The sequence below is a fragment of the Pezoporus occidentalis genome, unplaced genomic scaffold (assembly GCF_034315485.1).
Source record: "Pezoporus occidentalis ecotype Australia unplaced genomic scaffold, CSIRO_AGI_Poc_V1 ctg145, whole genome shotgun sequence".
Lineage (NCBI taxonomy): Eukaryota > Metazoa > Chordata > Aves > Psittaciformes > Psittacidae > Pezoporus > Pezoporus occidentalis.
In genome coordinates this window covers 1,441,220-1,455,495 of record NW_026913263.1, presented here as the reverse complement: position 1 = coordinate 1,455,495, position 14,276 = coordinate 1,441,220, and the positions used below count along the sequence as shown (strand labels likewise).

General features: G+C 47.7%; 1 protein-coding gene across 8 annotated transcripts in view; it reads right to left on the bottom strand.

Moving 5' to 3' along the window:
- The window catches only part of LOC134159389 (6-phosphofructo-2-kinase/fructose-2,6-bisphosphatase 4), a 48,777-nt gene that overhangs the window by 31,754 nt on the left and 2,747 nt on the right, over window positions 1-14,276 (bottom strand). For 4 of the 8 annotated variants that reach the window (XM_062610252.1, XM_062610254.1, XM_062610250.1 and 1 more), the window contains exon 1: window positions 1,643-1,819. The exons of 1 other annotated variant lie outside the window; for it this stretch is intronic. In XM_062610252.1, coding sequence (XP_062466236.1) covers window positions 1,643-1,748 — 106 coding nt within the window. In that variant the 5' untranslated portion in view covers window positions 1,749-1,819. Of the gene's footprint in view, window positions 1-1,190; window positions 1,325-1,642; window positions 1,820-3,220; window positions 3,258-14,276 lie in introns of those variants that run through there. 3 more of the 8 variants (XM_062610256.1, XM_062610249.1, XM_062610258.1) reach the window with 3 other exon arrangements.

Genomic DNA, 14,276 nt, shown 5'->3' with positions numbered 1-14,276 from the left:
CAACACTGCCCCACATAACCTAGCCTGGGCAGTCCATCCTGTGCTGTCTCGGCACGGCTACAGGACCCATGGGTCACACTGGTACATCAGAACACGGGATGACACACGATACATGGAAATCTGAGGAGAAAGGGCTTCACAGTACGCTTGCTCAGGAAAAACTAAGAGTGTTCCATTTGCTGAAACAAGATGCATGCTTTTATCAAGGAAGAGTAAGTCCTGCTCCTCTCTAGGCTGTTTGTAATTACTATGGATCACAAATGACTGTAGACATATTATAGGTAGAGCTGCAAGAGCAAACACGTGCAAAAGGATTGATTAAAACTGTCTTTTCAAATCTGTTTTCTAGGAGAAAGGTTTTTCAATTGTAAGGGGTCCTGGGCACCAAAAATAGAGAATCTAAAAGGAATCTTAAAAAAAAAATAAAATTGGTATACATGGGTTTAGTTATAGCTAAATAATTCTGCCAAGACGACTCTGTCACCAGTTTACATATGACCAATATACAATTTTGTTCCTATGGGGATTTTTTCGGTGTATCTGTGCCACATAAAGGCTAAAGCAAAGCACTCTCCTTAGCGGGTTCACAAAAGCCATTAAACACACCTTCTGACACTCTTCCAGCATTCAGCTCCTCTCAACACCTGCTGGTTTTCAGGTGCTGGAGGGGTTCAGTTCACACAGAAACTACGTCTGCTTCCCTAGCTCAAACCAAGGCAGCTCGGGCTTTGTGTTTAGCAAGTGCTGCTGGACCAAAGCAGGGCCAGAGCCGAGAGGCAGCAGCGCAGGGCCGCCTGCCATACAGCAGAGCCCTCCGCTCGCTGTCAGCGCAGCCTCTTTGCATGACAAATAAGAACAATTCCACCCCACAAAGCCCCTTTTGTCTGCAGCACCGCAGTGTACCGAACCTCTCTTCTGTAAGGAAGGCAGCAAAGAGGAAATAACCACGTGAGGCGAAGTTTGGTAATAAACTATGGTTTACACACGCCACAGCCTTAAGTCTGTAGGGACTGATGACTTGGTTGGCTGCACCTCAAAATAAAGCAAGCCATTAACTCGTACAACAGATGGCCCGCTACAGCGCTGGCCTTAAAAGAAAGGAATGCAAGATACAGTGACATTTTTAGGGCTCCCTTCAGGAAGAACACGCTGACTACAAACGCTGCTTGGAACCAGAGCCTCGTACAGACCAGAAGCCACTGGAGCAGACCCTGTTTCCAGCGCAGTTCTGTCCCCTTCCGCCCGGGCGCAGCTCCAGCAGCTCCGCCGTTTTCTGCCTTCCCGTAGCGGGCGATCCCCCGCGGCCGCCCCACCTCCGTTCACCGTCCCCGCACATCACCCGGCCCCAGGGGACCATTAAACGAGTCCTTCACACCGGGCGCGGGTTCAAGCCCCAACGGTAACGGTGGCGGGGCCCTCCCGCCTCTGCCCGCTCCCCTCGCACCCCGACCCCGCTGAACGCGCATCGCCCCCGGGAGGGGCTCCGCGGGCCCCGGTTCGCCCGCTGCGGCCCAACCGACCGTGGGGATGAGGAGGAGGAGGAGGAGCGGCCGCCCGGGGGTCCCGCTGACAGCTGCCGCCCGCGGGGCTCCGGCAGCGCGGCCCGGGCAGACCCCCCCCCCCCTCCACCGGCCCCGCTCACCGCCGCGCTGGGCGCTGTGCCCCGCCGGCAGCCCGTTGTCGTAGGGCTCCCATGTCTTCTGCAGCGGGTTCTGCGTGAGCTCCCGGGCCGGCGCCGCCGCCGCCATCCTCGGCCGCCTCCCGGCTCCCACTGCAGTGGCGGCGGGCGGAGCCCAACAGCCCTCAGCGCGGCGGGGGCGCGGCCGGGCCCGGGCAACCCCGGCCCCGCGGCTGCCCTGGGGGAGCCGGCGGCTCCGCCCCAGGAGCCCCGGGGCAGCGCTGGGCCCTGCTCCTTCATGGAGGCTCCCCCGGCCCCGGGAACACCGGGTCTGCCGCTGCCTCGGAACGGCCCCTTCTTAAAGCCCCGAAAATACACGTCCAGGGAGCACAGTGCCTGTTAGGAGCACTGTAACACCGAACGAGTTATTCCTCCAGTTCACTGTTTTATGGCCTGAAGGCTAAATTAATATCGACGCAGAAAGCCATAAATAAACAATGGCTTTCTAACGCCTCGTTTAGTTTAATAATTCACGACTGACACTGGAAGATCCTGCTCTGCAGTACGAGCAGCGGCACGGCCCAACACAACACCCGCTGCCGCGTCTCCACTATCGGCTTTAGAGCCGAGGGAAACCCGGTTCCTCACCGGGCTGAGCCAAGTCGCAGAGAGCTCCGTATTCCGCTGTTACACACAGCCCTGTGTGCTTTACAGACGTCCAGTGAAGCACACGGAAAATACGGCAGCGGTGCAATACACCTTCTCATTATTATTCACTCTATTAATACTGGTCTAAATACAGCAGAAGGTCAGTACATACCTACATCTTTTTATACCAGACTCTGAGCATCTGAAGGTCACTTTTAGCTCTTCCATTACAAGAGAAAATCAGTGCCAAGATATCTGGGGAGACCGCCCTGGGGCGAGTTAACACTGTTTTTCCAAACCCTGTTTGCTTGACCTGCCCTTCCCTCCTTTCAAAGCCCATTTCCTTCTCTTCAGGGCTGATTACAGCCCTCAGCTGCAGGCGCCTGCACTCTGTTTTTCCCTAGCATCTTCGGCTTGATTTTGGGTTGGTACCAAAGCAGGGAGGGGCAGATCGGTGGTAGGAGTTACAGTATAAGGGTCAGAAAACTAGGAGCAGAGAGATGGAGTTTTTGATCACTTAAAAAGCTCCTTCATTTGTTTTATTTGATACATGTGCTTCCAACAGTTGCCAAAAGAGCTGCACGCAGGAACAGTTTAATCTGCGTTCCAGGTTAACCCCAGAAGCCTCCCGGCCTGTGCATAGAACATCACACAAGCAGATGGCTGACTTGAGGGTACAACCCAGAGCCAGGATGTACGCACCGTGGCATCCCAATGCCAGCGAGGTATGTGCCACCAGGGTCCAACCTTCTTACTAGTGCCTTCAGTAGAGCCAGGCAAGCCCACAACACGTGTAATAGTAACAGAAATATGACATTAACAGGAGTGCCAACTCACAAACCACACTTCTTGGGCTTGTTTTACATAAGTTTAGTAGAAAACGCATGAAACCCTATCTGTAGAAACAAAGTTTGTACCTCTTTCTGCACAGGAACTGAGGCACCACTCACACACCTGCCTTGTGGCTGAGAACCATGACCTGATGTTCTTCATACTAAAGCAGAGGTCTGCAAGGGGAATTACCACATTCCTAAGTCCCCCAAGCACAAGGCACGCCAGTGAACTCTTGTTCTCAGGCAGACTTAAACCAGTGGCACCTGAACGGAACTTCAGTAGGGGCTTGTCCAGGTGTCTGGAATGATATTAGAGGTGTGCACAGACACCTGCGAGCCTTCAGTTTTGTGAGGTGAAGAGTTCAGCTTGCTCCATGACAAAACTTCTGTTACTGTGTTCCTGATCAGACTTACTCCTATGGAGACAGGCTGAGAGCTGGGTTTGTTCAGCCTGGAGAAGAGAAGGCTCCTTAAGGGGAGACCTTAGAGCAGCTCCAGTGCCTAAAAGGGCTGCAGGAAACCTCGAGAGGGGCTTTGGACAAGGGCGTGTAGGGACAGGCCAAGGGGAATGGCTTTAATCTGCCAGAGGGGAGATTCATGTTAGATATTAGGCAGAAGCTCTTCCCTGTGAGGGTGCTGAGGCGCTGGCACAGGGTGCCCAGAGAAGCTGCAGCTGCCCCATCCCTGGCAGTGTTCAAGGCCAGGTTGGACAGGGCTTAGGGCAACCTGATCTGCTGGAAGGGGGCTGGAACTGGATGAGCTTTAAGGTCCCTTCCAACCCAAACCACTCCATGATTCTGTTATTTATGGTTAGTTGGGTTTTTTTAACTACCTTGGTGGCATACTGGGCTGTCTGACTGAGGACAGTGAAAGCAAACGCTGCAATCCTGTACCACTCACGAGGTCTCATTTCAAAACATGGTTTTCAAGAGCAGTACACTGAATTCCCAGAAGAAGACAGAATACACTCTGCTCCTTGGATTCCTAACAAGTGACAGAGATCACCTTCTGCACAACCACGTTGTCATCAGCCACTCTCCTCCTGCAGAGGGCTGATTCCTGCAGGCAAAGTGCAGGAGACTCTGCTTGCTACAGGGAAACCAGGAACAAGCCTTTACTCCTTGGAAGGCTTTTACTCAGAGCTTGCCCTCTCACGGCCAAGATGGGCTGGAAACTTCCCTGAAAAGGCGCCTCTCTGCAGAGGCAAAACATGGAGGGGAAAGGCAGCTTTGGGAAATGAACTGCTGCATAGGAACAGAGCGTGCTGAGCCAAGTGACAGTTCGATACTTACTCTTCTTAAGCTTCTGACTGACAAGTCAGGAGACTCCCCGGGTTCAATGCATAAAGCAAGTGGTAATTATTTCTGAGACAAGGAGAAATAGATACTGAATAGAGGTTTCTGCTTGATTATACACAAACCCTGCTTTGTATCAGTAAATACATAACTATATAATAGAAACTCCACAATAGATGCAAGTCACTTTCATATACAATTTCCCTAGTAAAGATACCACTTTGCAGTCTGACAGCCCATTAACCACCCAACTTCTCTGCCTCCTGTCTTTCCACTGTCGCTCCAGCAACACCAGCTCGCTTATTCTTGGGATAAGGATGATTTCCCAGTCCTCCAGCTGCCTGTGCCCACAGCACGCTGAGCACAGCGGCTACAGCTCACCAACACCCAGTTCGCGGGCCCTTCTGCAGCCAGAAGATGCAGGAGACGCCCGCACAACGACCGAAGGGCACATTCACAGCCCCAGCTCACTGCGAGGTTTAACCGCAGCCGCCAGCAAGTGCCCCCACAGACCGCAGGCTCCCACCGCACTCAGCAGCGCCGCGGCGGCTGCGCCCTCCCCGGCGAGCGGGCGGAGCCTCCCGCGCCCGCCAGGCGGCGCCCTGGCACCGCCCGCGGCCACTCCGCGGGCGCGCAGGCCGCCGGCTCCCCCCGCGGTCCCAGCTCCGCGTTAGGAGCGCAACTGACGGCGCTGCGAGCACCGCGCCAGGAGGTGCCAGAGCGCAGCAGAGCTGGGGTCGTAACGCACCAGCCCCTGGCTTCTAAACGCACAGGAGCGAGAGGCTACAGAAAGCTCCTTTCCAACCCGAACCACTCCGAGAGGCTAAAAACAAAGCATCGGGGCTAAATATCCCCATCCCTCTATAGGTATTAACACCAACAAACTGTATTTCACCATTAACCCGATCTCCCATTTCTCTCAAGCAATTCTCTTTCTCCTATGCCACGAGGTAATTTTTTTAACCCTGCATTATCAGCTACTTAACTCCCCATTGTGAGAAAACCAGTAGTATCTGATCTCTACACACACGACTGGCAATAAATAGCTGGCAAAAAAAAAAAAAACAACCCTAAATCCAGATGTGCCCTATTGCAACAGGTAGGTTACTGTTCTAGCTAGAAGTAGCAAACAGGAATTACTTTAAAATATGCCATCTTAAAATAGGCATCTACATTTCCTACATATCACAACGTAGAGAGGAGGAGAGATAAGAGTTGGGGTCCTCACTCCCCTTTAAGGTAGCATAGAGAGAGCTCTACCCTAACCCCCCAGCTTCCCACTACTCCAGAAGACTTCAGCCACACAGGACAACACAAGCTCAGTTTCAGTACAATTTAAGGAGGCACAGAAGAACACAGGACATGCAAAGATCTGTATGTTATTTGAGGAACAGACACACATCTTACATACCCAGCTTTAACATCCAGCCAGTACTCCCTAACATGGACTAGATGGCTCAGACCAGCTAACATTACAGTTACGTGATGCTATGTGTACACAGTTATGTATACACATATACGTTTGTATAGAGCATACAGGACAATCATAGAATCCTAGAACAGTTTGGGCTGGAAAGGACCTTAAGATCATCCAGTTCCAACCCCCTTGCCATGGGCAGGGACACCTCCCACTAAACCATGCCACCCAAAATCCCTATTGAACTTAGAACTGATATTCTATTTTAATGAAGAAAAAGATGTCAAGTCTACCTTCAGCAGGCTCGTGGCAGTCCTTCATTGACCAACAGCTATGCAGCTGGAAGCATCACCCGAGGACAGCCACCGACAGCTAGCTAATATACATGGCAGTTACGACACTGCAAGCCAATTAGAAGAGACTGTGACCAAACACACAACTATGCTTCACCTTTCTGTTCACAGGTAACAACATTCCAACATTTCAAAACTGGAAACGTGGTGGAATGGGAGAGATTTCTCCCACACACCTTCCGGGCTGCAGTGCTGATGGTTTTGTTTTGACCAGGCATTTGTTACCATGCTCTTACATGGTGAAAAGCTGCAGCTTTGGGTAATGACAGCATCCAAACCTGCAGCTGCACTGTTTCCACTCTCATGACCAAAACTGCTGTAGAGCAGATGGGACACTTGGCCTTTTCAATCAGAACCCTTACTACACTAGCACCTCAGCAGGGGCCACACTGCTCCCTCCCCCAGGTAATTCCCATATTCCTGAAGCATACAGATCAGGCCCGGCAGGTTTTTTCCTCAGTGTGGAAGAGGAGCCCTTAGCAACCTGCCGAAAACACAACACCCCTGTACTAGGCATGTTGTCACCTTTGTAAGGCAAGTACTAGCTCAACTTTGCTCAGCTGCTAAGAAGCCTAAAGGAAGCTGCACTAGCAGCCAAAAAGGTGGCTCTTCCTCCCTGTCTGTTGTGCAGCTCCTGGATAATGACAAAGACTGTATTTTGGGAACAGTCATTCTGAAGAAGAGATCCCTCGCAAGTTAAAAACTTCTCAGACAGCTTCCCACAGAGAACAGATCAAGTTCCTTCCCGCAAAGAGCTGTGCAAGCACAATGAGCAATCAAGGAAGAGAGATGCAATACTATATTAGAATGACATACATTGATTCATACCTTCTCAGTGCAGTTTCCCAGGACTTTTTGTTACATCAGCTTCTTAAACGAAGACTTCCTGTCTCCTCAAGAGGCCTATGGTTTCTCCTCAACCAGAAGTACCATCCTTTCTGTTTTCCCACAGTCCAATATCCCAGGAGTCAATGCACCAAAAATGACAAATAGCCCACTAAGTCCCCAAAAATTCCAAGCATCCCATGTGGCAAGTTCAGCAGGTTCCCCATACCATCTCTACAGGTCCTTGACTCCAAACCAGCTGAAATCAGGAGGTCCACGACTTGCAATATATGGCCCTAGCACCTACTCCATTTCTTCTCAGCAGCAAATACACTTATTACTGGCACCATCTACTCCATATCCTATTTCCTATCACTGCCTAAGGGAAGAAGTTCCAGTTGCCTTGAAGTCGTCTGCTACTTCAAAGATGCAAAGCCATTCAGAATTCAGAACTAAAAGAGAATCTGCCATCAGCAATACACCTTCAGCCTTTAGAAGCTGTAAGAGTTCATTTTACTATTAGATTTCCTGGCTACAGATCAATCTACCAAGGAGATGGAGGAAAAAACCCAACATACATAATGGTGCTTTATATGAGAATAAGCTACTACCAAGAGCAAGAAATCTCTTCAGTACTAATTGGGGGACAGATTTAAACAACATCCGAGATCGACACAGCACAGATACTAGAGACACTCCTTAAGATTAAGCTAAATATTCCTTAGCATAGATAAGGAAAATAATTCATTCAAATGGAAAATGTTGGTGTAAAGTAAGGAAAAAAAACAAGTTCCCATCTATTCTAACAACCATCAACACACCTGATACAAGAGAAGATCTGACAGGGTTTAGGCACTCAGGAGCCTCACACCACACTTCTTTGGCTGGAGACAGGGCTAATGCCCACACTCATTTGTATTCATTATATTTTCCTCATCGTCTACTGTGACAGCTATTCATCATGCATGCAAAACCGTGATGCAGCCCTCACAGCAGTGTTTATGTGCAGCTTGATTCCTGCACAGTTATGTTTTCAAAACCATGACGACCTAGCAATCAGGAAACAAGTACTGGCTATAAGGTTTTTATTGTAAGAATTGTACCAATAAAGTCTTGGAGAGCTTTGTACACATCCCACGTGCTGTATTATATGCATATAAAACCTATCACTCTAAGGTTATTTGGGAAGATACATGCATTACACATACACAGTAGGGTCAACTAAATAAAACATACACCTTGCTACACTGTCTCTCTGCTCTTTCATTATCTTTATGTGAACCATTTCTGAAAGCGTGGCCATTCAAAGCACTTTTATTATTTCTTCTGTTACATAAACACGTTAGTCAAGTGTTTATTACATTTCAGAGGAAATAATTGCTCATTCTAAACGTAGGAGAAACCTAACGTCTGGAGATAAACCCTATCAATGAGGTGCCATTGTTCTCATGGAAGGAAGTTTCCTGCTTAAGTCTAACATGAGGCACAGATTTAAGGCTGGTCTGCAGCAACTGTGTTCTTTAAATCTGAAGGGGAAATCAGTAATTCTCTACACCTCCAGTCCATGCAATCACTTCCCACCTTTACCTCTGAAGGAACACTGAAATTATTTGCTTGAAAAATAGGCCAGATCCCCAAGTGGTGCTTCCAGGTGTTGCTTAAATCTATTCCCATCATCACAAATTCAGCAGCATTTTAAATCTTCCTGTTATGATGCAACAGAAAGGAAAGATGACATCCATTATTCATGTTTTCTGAGCGCAACCCAGCGTTAAAGAACCCTTTGTAGCTTACTGTATACCAGGAACTTCAAACTACTTAACGTGAAGGGGCATGTGCTCCTGAGAAGTGCAGAAAGAGGACATTCATTTTAACTGCTTTTGCACACATTGTCCATTTACATTCACAGCTCTAGAGGGTAACTGAAAATACTGTTTCCAAGATGGAAGTCTGCTAAGGACAGACGTTCCTACACATTGTTCTGGTAGTGTGTGACGTTGTTACTACAGCAACAGCACGTACAGCCCTGCACAGCCTCTCCATGGCTGCTGTGTGTATCTCCTGATACACTCTCCCCTTTCTTGGAAGGGTGATACAAGCAGCAAGTCCAGTTCTGCACCACTGCACCAGTTACTTGGAACCGGTGACACAACCCAGGAACACCATGGCTTGATAAATCTGTAATAGTCTAAAGAGAAGCAAAAGCAAAAACATACCTGCATCCATTAGGATGTTTGTGCCTCCTGACACTGCATAAAAGCAGTCTCTACAAAGCAGTTTGAAAGTGCCTTTATCACCTTAAAACTCTGTTCCTTTCTGTTCACATAAGCATATCAGAAAAACCTTTCCAATTCAAAGGTTGGGCTTGCTGTTACAAGAGAATAATTAAAAGGAGCATAAGGAAAGGATGAGCAACTTTAAATAGAAGAGAGGACCCTTCTCCAGGCTGAAAGGCTTATGAATTATGCTCACTTACTGCTAGTTTTACATTAGATACGTTAACATTTATGATGCACACATATCCTCCATTCTGCTAGGATGCTGTGAATATCACTTGTTTATAACAGCTACATCTAGGCTGCTAAACATAAACAGCAAAACAAGGGCAGCTGCCTTCTCAGAGGGGGACGAAAATACTTCATGCCATCTTAAAACCAAACACTATCAACTGACTTCAGAAGCAGAATTCCTCAGGACAGCCACTTCAAAGGAAAACATGTGTAAAAAATTACTATGTGCATTAGGGCAGCTGTCTGATGATGCTGAAAAGGAGACATATATTGACAACAAAGACTATGCAGAATTTGCATGTGATCCAAATGCATGAAGTAAACCAAATGAATTATTAAAACAACCACAAAGGCTTTGGGATGAAGCTACCTACCAGGTGGCAGCATTTTGAATGATGAGATAAAGAGAACTTAGGATAAAGAAACTTTGGAAGCACCACCCAGGGCTTGGGGCTTGAAATACTGAATGACGACTAATGGAGAAATTAAAGAGAAAAAGGCAAGGAAGAAGACAGCCACTGGACCGGGTGACAAACCACATCGGGGTGTACAGTGCATCCGTGAGTCACCAGCACATAATAGAAGCTGAAGCCACGTGAATGCCTGAAATAGGGCATGGAGAGACAAGAGCAAGTCAAGGTCAAACTGCGGGTGGAGGAGGAAAGACCAGACAGGGAGGGGGAGAAAAGTATGGTGAAGGAACAAACACCAGTGACTGTGCAGAGAGGTCACTGAGAACATGAACAGAAGAAGGGTCTTCAAACATTCCAGTGATGCAAACAACATGCAGAGAGACAGAAGCACCCAAAGGGGACTCAGTACAGGAGAGGCTGAGGCAGAGGTTGTACAACCTCGCCTTGTAAGAGGGCCTAGATTTGGCTGAGAGCTACCAGTTAAAGGCCTGACACAGTATGGTATTTCCAGCATCTATTACCATATGGGTAAGCAGATCATTAAGGACAGAGCCCATGGCCACGGAAGCAAAAGCAAACGAGTTAACGGGGCAGGGACCTGGCCAGAAGTCCTCTACATGCACCTACAGTTATACCTGGTTTCATGCATGTCCCATCGGCAATGGAGGCAGGAAAGGAGGTTTTGTGAAAGTAAAGAATAAATCCCTCCGGAAAGCCAGCATGGAAAACTGACACTGCCACACTCAGGAAAATAACCTTGCAGTGTACGTGACACCAGCTGCCTCTGGAAATGTTCTTAGGCTTTATGATGGCAGAGCATATCCCTCCAAATAAAAACACAAGCAAACCAGAACAAAGCTTCTTGGCAGATACTGACGACAGGATTTATAATAAAAGCAAAATCCATCTAAATTTGGCAAACTGCAGTGCTGTCGTGTAGTCTAAAACCTAGCACTGAGGCGGGGGGAGAAATACAGGCAAAGACATACAGAGATCCAAGTCGCCGGTGAACCTCAGTCTTCGTAGCCTCCGGGGCACAGTTCTCATTCGCTGCCTATTTTGCAAGTACAACTAGATGGCTTATCAGCTTCCCGAGACTAACAGGATCAATATGGAGATAAGAAAGCTTAATAAGGATGATAAAATTAGGACAGCCAAAATAATCTAATTTATGGAGTGCACACAGGCTAAACACCACCAATGCTACAAATGAAACTCTTGCAAGGGGAGCCATCTGCCAAGCGAGAGCACAGTATTAGCAAAGAAACCTTTATTTTTCTTTAAAGAAAACCTCTGAATTCTGTTTATATTCAAAAAAATAACTTGTCAGCACAAGTCTCTCTAGAGAACTGTAAAAAAGAATGATTCAGGGGTGCAGAAGACCATACTGCACATACAGCATACATCGAGAGCCTTTGGCACCAGATTGTGTAAATACACATGCAAAAGTTTAAATATAAATTGAAAGCAAAACATATATGAAGATGGAAAACACCACAAAAGAAGACTCAAAGGGACATAACCACCCCAGCCTCCTGTGAGACACGTTGCTGGCTCCAGCCACCACACAGTGGGTTGGCCTCCCCTTGCCACCAAGGCCACCTGAAGTCATTGACTGATTTGAGCCTTATTTGACACAGGACAGAGGTCTCAAACCCATGAGTTTCCTACATTTTAGTGCAGACTGGCTACCAAGAAAGCTGCCCTGCCAATGCTCTTGCTTTAGCCTGTCCCATCAGACTGACACCAGATGAGTTGGAACTGACCCAACCTGGGGAAGAAAAAGTAATTGCAGCCCCATGACATAAATCCATGGGAGACCTCTCTTACAGAGCTGCTTGAACTTTAAGATCCCACATTCTAATCCCCAAATAAACCATTTCTAAGGAAAAAAGACTAGCAGCCAGATCCATCTCCTACCACAAATGAGCAGTGATTTCAGCTGTAACAGCAGCATTCTTTTCCTCTATGGCAAGGGCTGCCTTGTTGCTTCTTCCCCCTTCCTCCTTCGCCCCATCAGTCTGCCTCTCACAAGCCATCTGAAATCTTTTAATTGCAAAGGGTCACAAACCCCTGAAACCTCCCCATTGTTTTGGGGAAAACAGTTTCACATTGGTAGTAATAAAACTACAAAGCTCTTATTTTTTTCTCCTTCCTTAATGCAGAGGGTGAATGTTGCAGAGCTCCATGCTCAAGAACATCCGTGGGGTTGCCATGAACAACAAATGTTGCTTGTTATTAACAGACAGCATCAATTAGATTTTCAGGGATGTATGACTGTAAAATAAAACTATGAAGGAAGCAAAAGCCAGCCTTATATCCAAATATTGCTGTGGAGGTGCAAATTGGTCAGAAGCAGTTTCAGATCCATTAGGACAACTCACGGGTTATGTGCTCCTTGATTACTTTACACCTAAAGGGGTGGTGTAGTCATATGGAAGCTTTTAACTATAAATCACCACAAACATTTTGCCCCTGGCATCCTTGGATTTAAACTGCCCGCTCACAAACTGTATATAATCCAGCCATGAGGATTTCTTGCTGCTTAAAGAAGCCTTCCCAGTAATGCACCTAAACCACACACACAATCAAACCAAGGCTCTGCAGTTTCAGTGCAGACTCACCCAGCTAACGAAGAATGCTGCTGTCTGCAGATGGAGAAGTCGCTCCTGTGTGGATTCATTTCAAACAACACAGCAACACAAGTGGCTTTCCCGAGCGAAGCAGAAATAGCATCTCTAAGTCACTTCTAGGTATCACTTTAGTGACATGTACCGACCCCACAGCGTGGTCTTGGCTGGCTGGGGCATGTTGAAACTCTAGTTGAGAGGAGAGCAGCTGCCAGGGAGCCTGGATCACCCAGCTCTGCCAGCAGCCCCGTGATTCCCAGCGCCAAGGCACAGCATGCATGAAGCCATCTCCTAAACCACAACACAAACACTTGACACTGTGCAGAAACAGAAGGAAATTCATTCAGGAACAGGTCAGGTTGTCAATTTCAGAGTGAAAAAGGGAGATAGGAACTTAAATCCCATTCTGATTTACCATTTCCTACCTTCCTGCCTGTAAACAAGATAGCAACATACTGAATCATCTATGGAAACTAATGCCACGCAGTCGTTTCAGATATCCAAGTAACTAGCTATACTGAAACTATACCAACACATACAAATTGAAAGCCGTAACAGGCACATGATTTCCACAAGGGCACTTATGCCAAATCCATCCTGTTTTATTAACAGAACATTGCAAAACATCCCTTTTATCCATCATGTGGATAAGTCAGTTACAACTCATCACTTGCATTCAGGACCTACCATGGCAGCTACACACTTAAAGGCTTCGGGATCCTTAAATGCTGCGGGCACCAACCTCCAGCAGAGCTCCCCGTCCACCAGCTTCTCAAATGAGAGAGGAGTTTGACACAACCAAACCACAACCATAAAGGCATGGGTAAGCTCACACATTCTGAGCAACAAAAGACAAGGATTTCCTCTCTTTGCATGGACACAAACTCACCGGCCCACCCCGCTGCAGGGATTTTACCTCAAACAGACATGTTGCACACAGCTCCAAGGTCAGTGCTTCGGCGGGTAATGCGTTAAATACATCTGGAGATTAGCATTCGGAATTAGCACGCGATTATGAATATTTAGGGAGAGGTTTTGGCAGGCACCCCAGAACAAGCCTGGTTAGTGCCAGCCTGGCCCTGCGTGGTATCCTGTCAGTCAGACAAGCCAGCGCTCTCCCTCGAAGCGCCCCTCTGCACAACCACATCGTACCCAAAATAAACCCACACCTTACTGCAGCCTTTCGGTACTTAAAAGGGGCCTATAAGAAAGATGGAGAGAGACTAGCAGGGCCTGTTGTGACAGGACAAGGGGCGATGGGTTTAAAATGAAAGAGGAGAGATTCAGGCTGAACACGGGGAAGAAATTCTTTACAGTGAGGGTGGTGAAACACTGGTCCAGAGAGGTGCTGGATGCCCCATGCCTGGAGACATTCAAGGCCAGGCTGGATGTGGTTCTGGGCAACCTGGTCTAGCTGAAGATGTCCCAGGAGGGTTGGACTAGATGAGCTTTGAAGGGCCCTTCCAACCCAAACCATTCTGTGATGCTATCACAACCTGCGCAAAGCAGCTTGGGACTCTTTCCCATATCCTGCCTTCTAGCACCTGCTAAAGATTGAGTAAAACCAGGAATCAGCTTAAATTACTTAATTTTAGCCACTGGACAGCCCAACTAGACAGACCAGTGAGCTTGGAGTTCATTATTCTCTTTTACTCCCTTATACAATGCAATTACTTAACCTCTTACACTCTCGAGACCACAAGTCAAATGCTCTGTCTGTGACTAAAGTTTAAC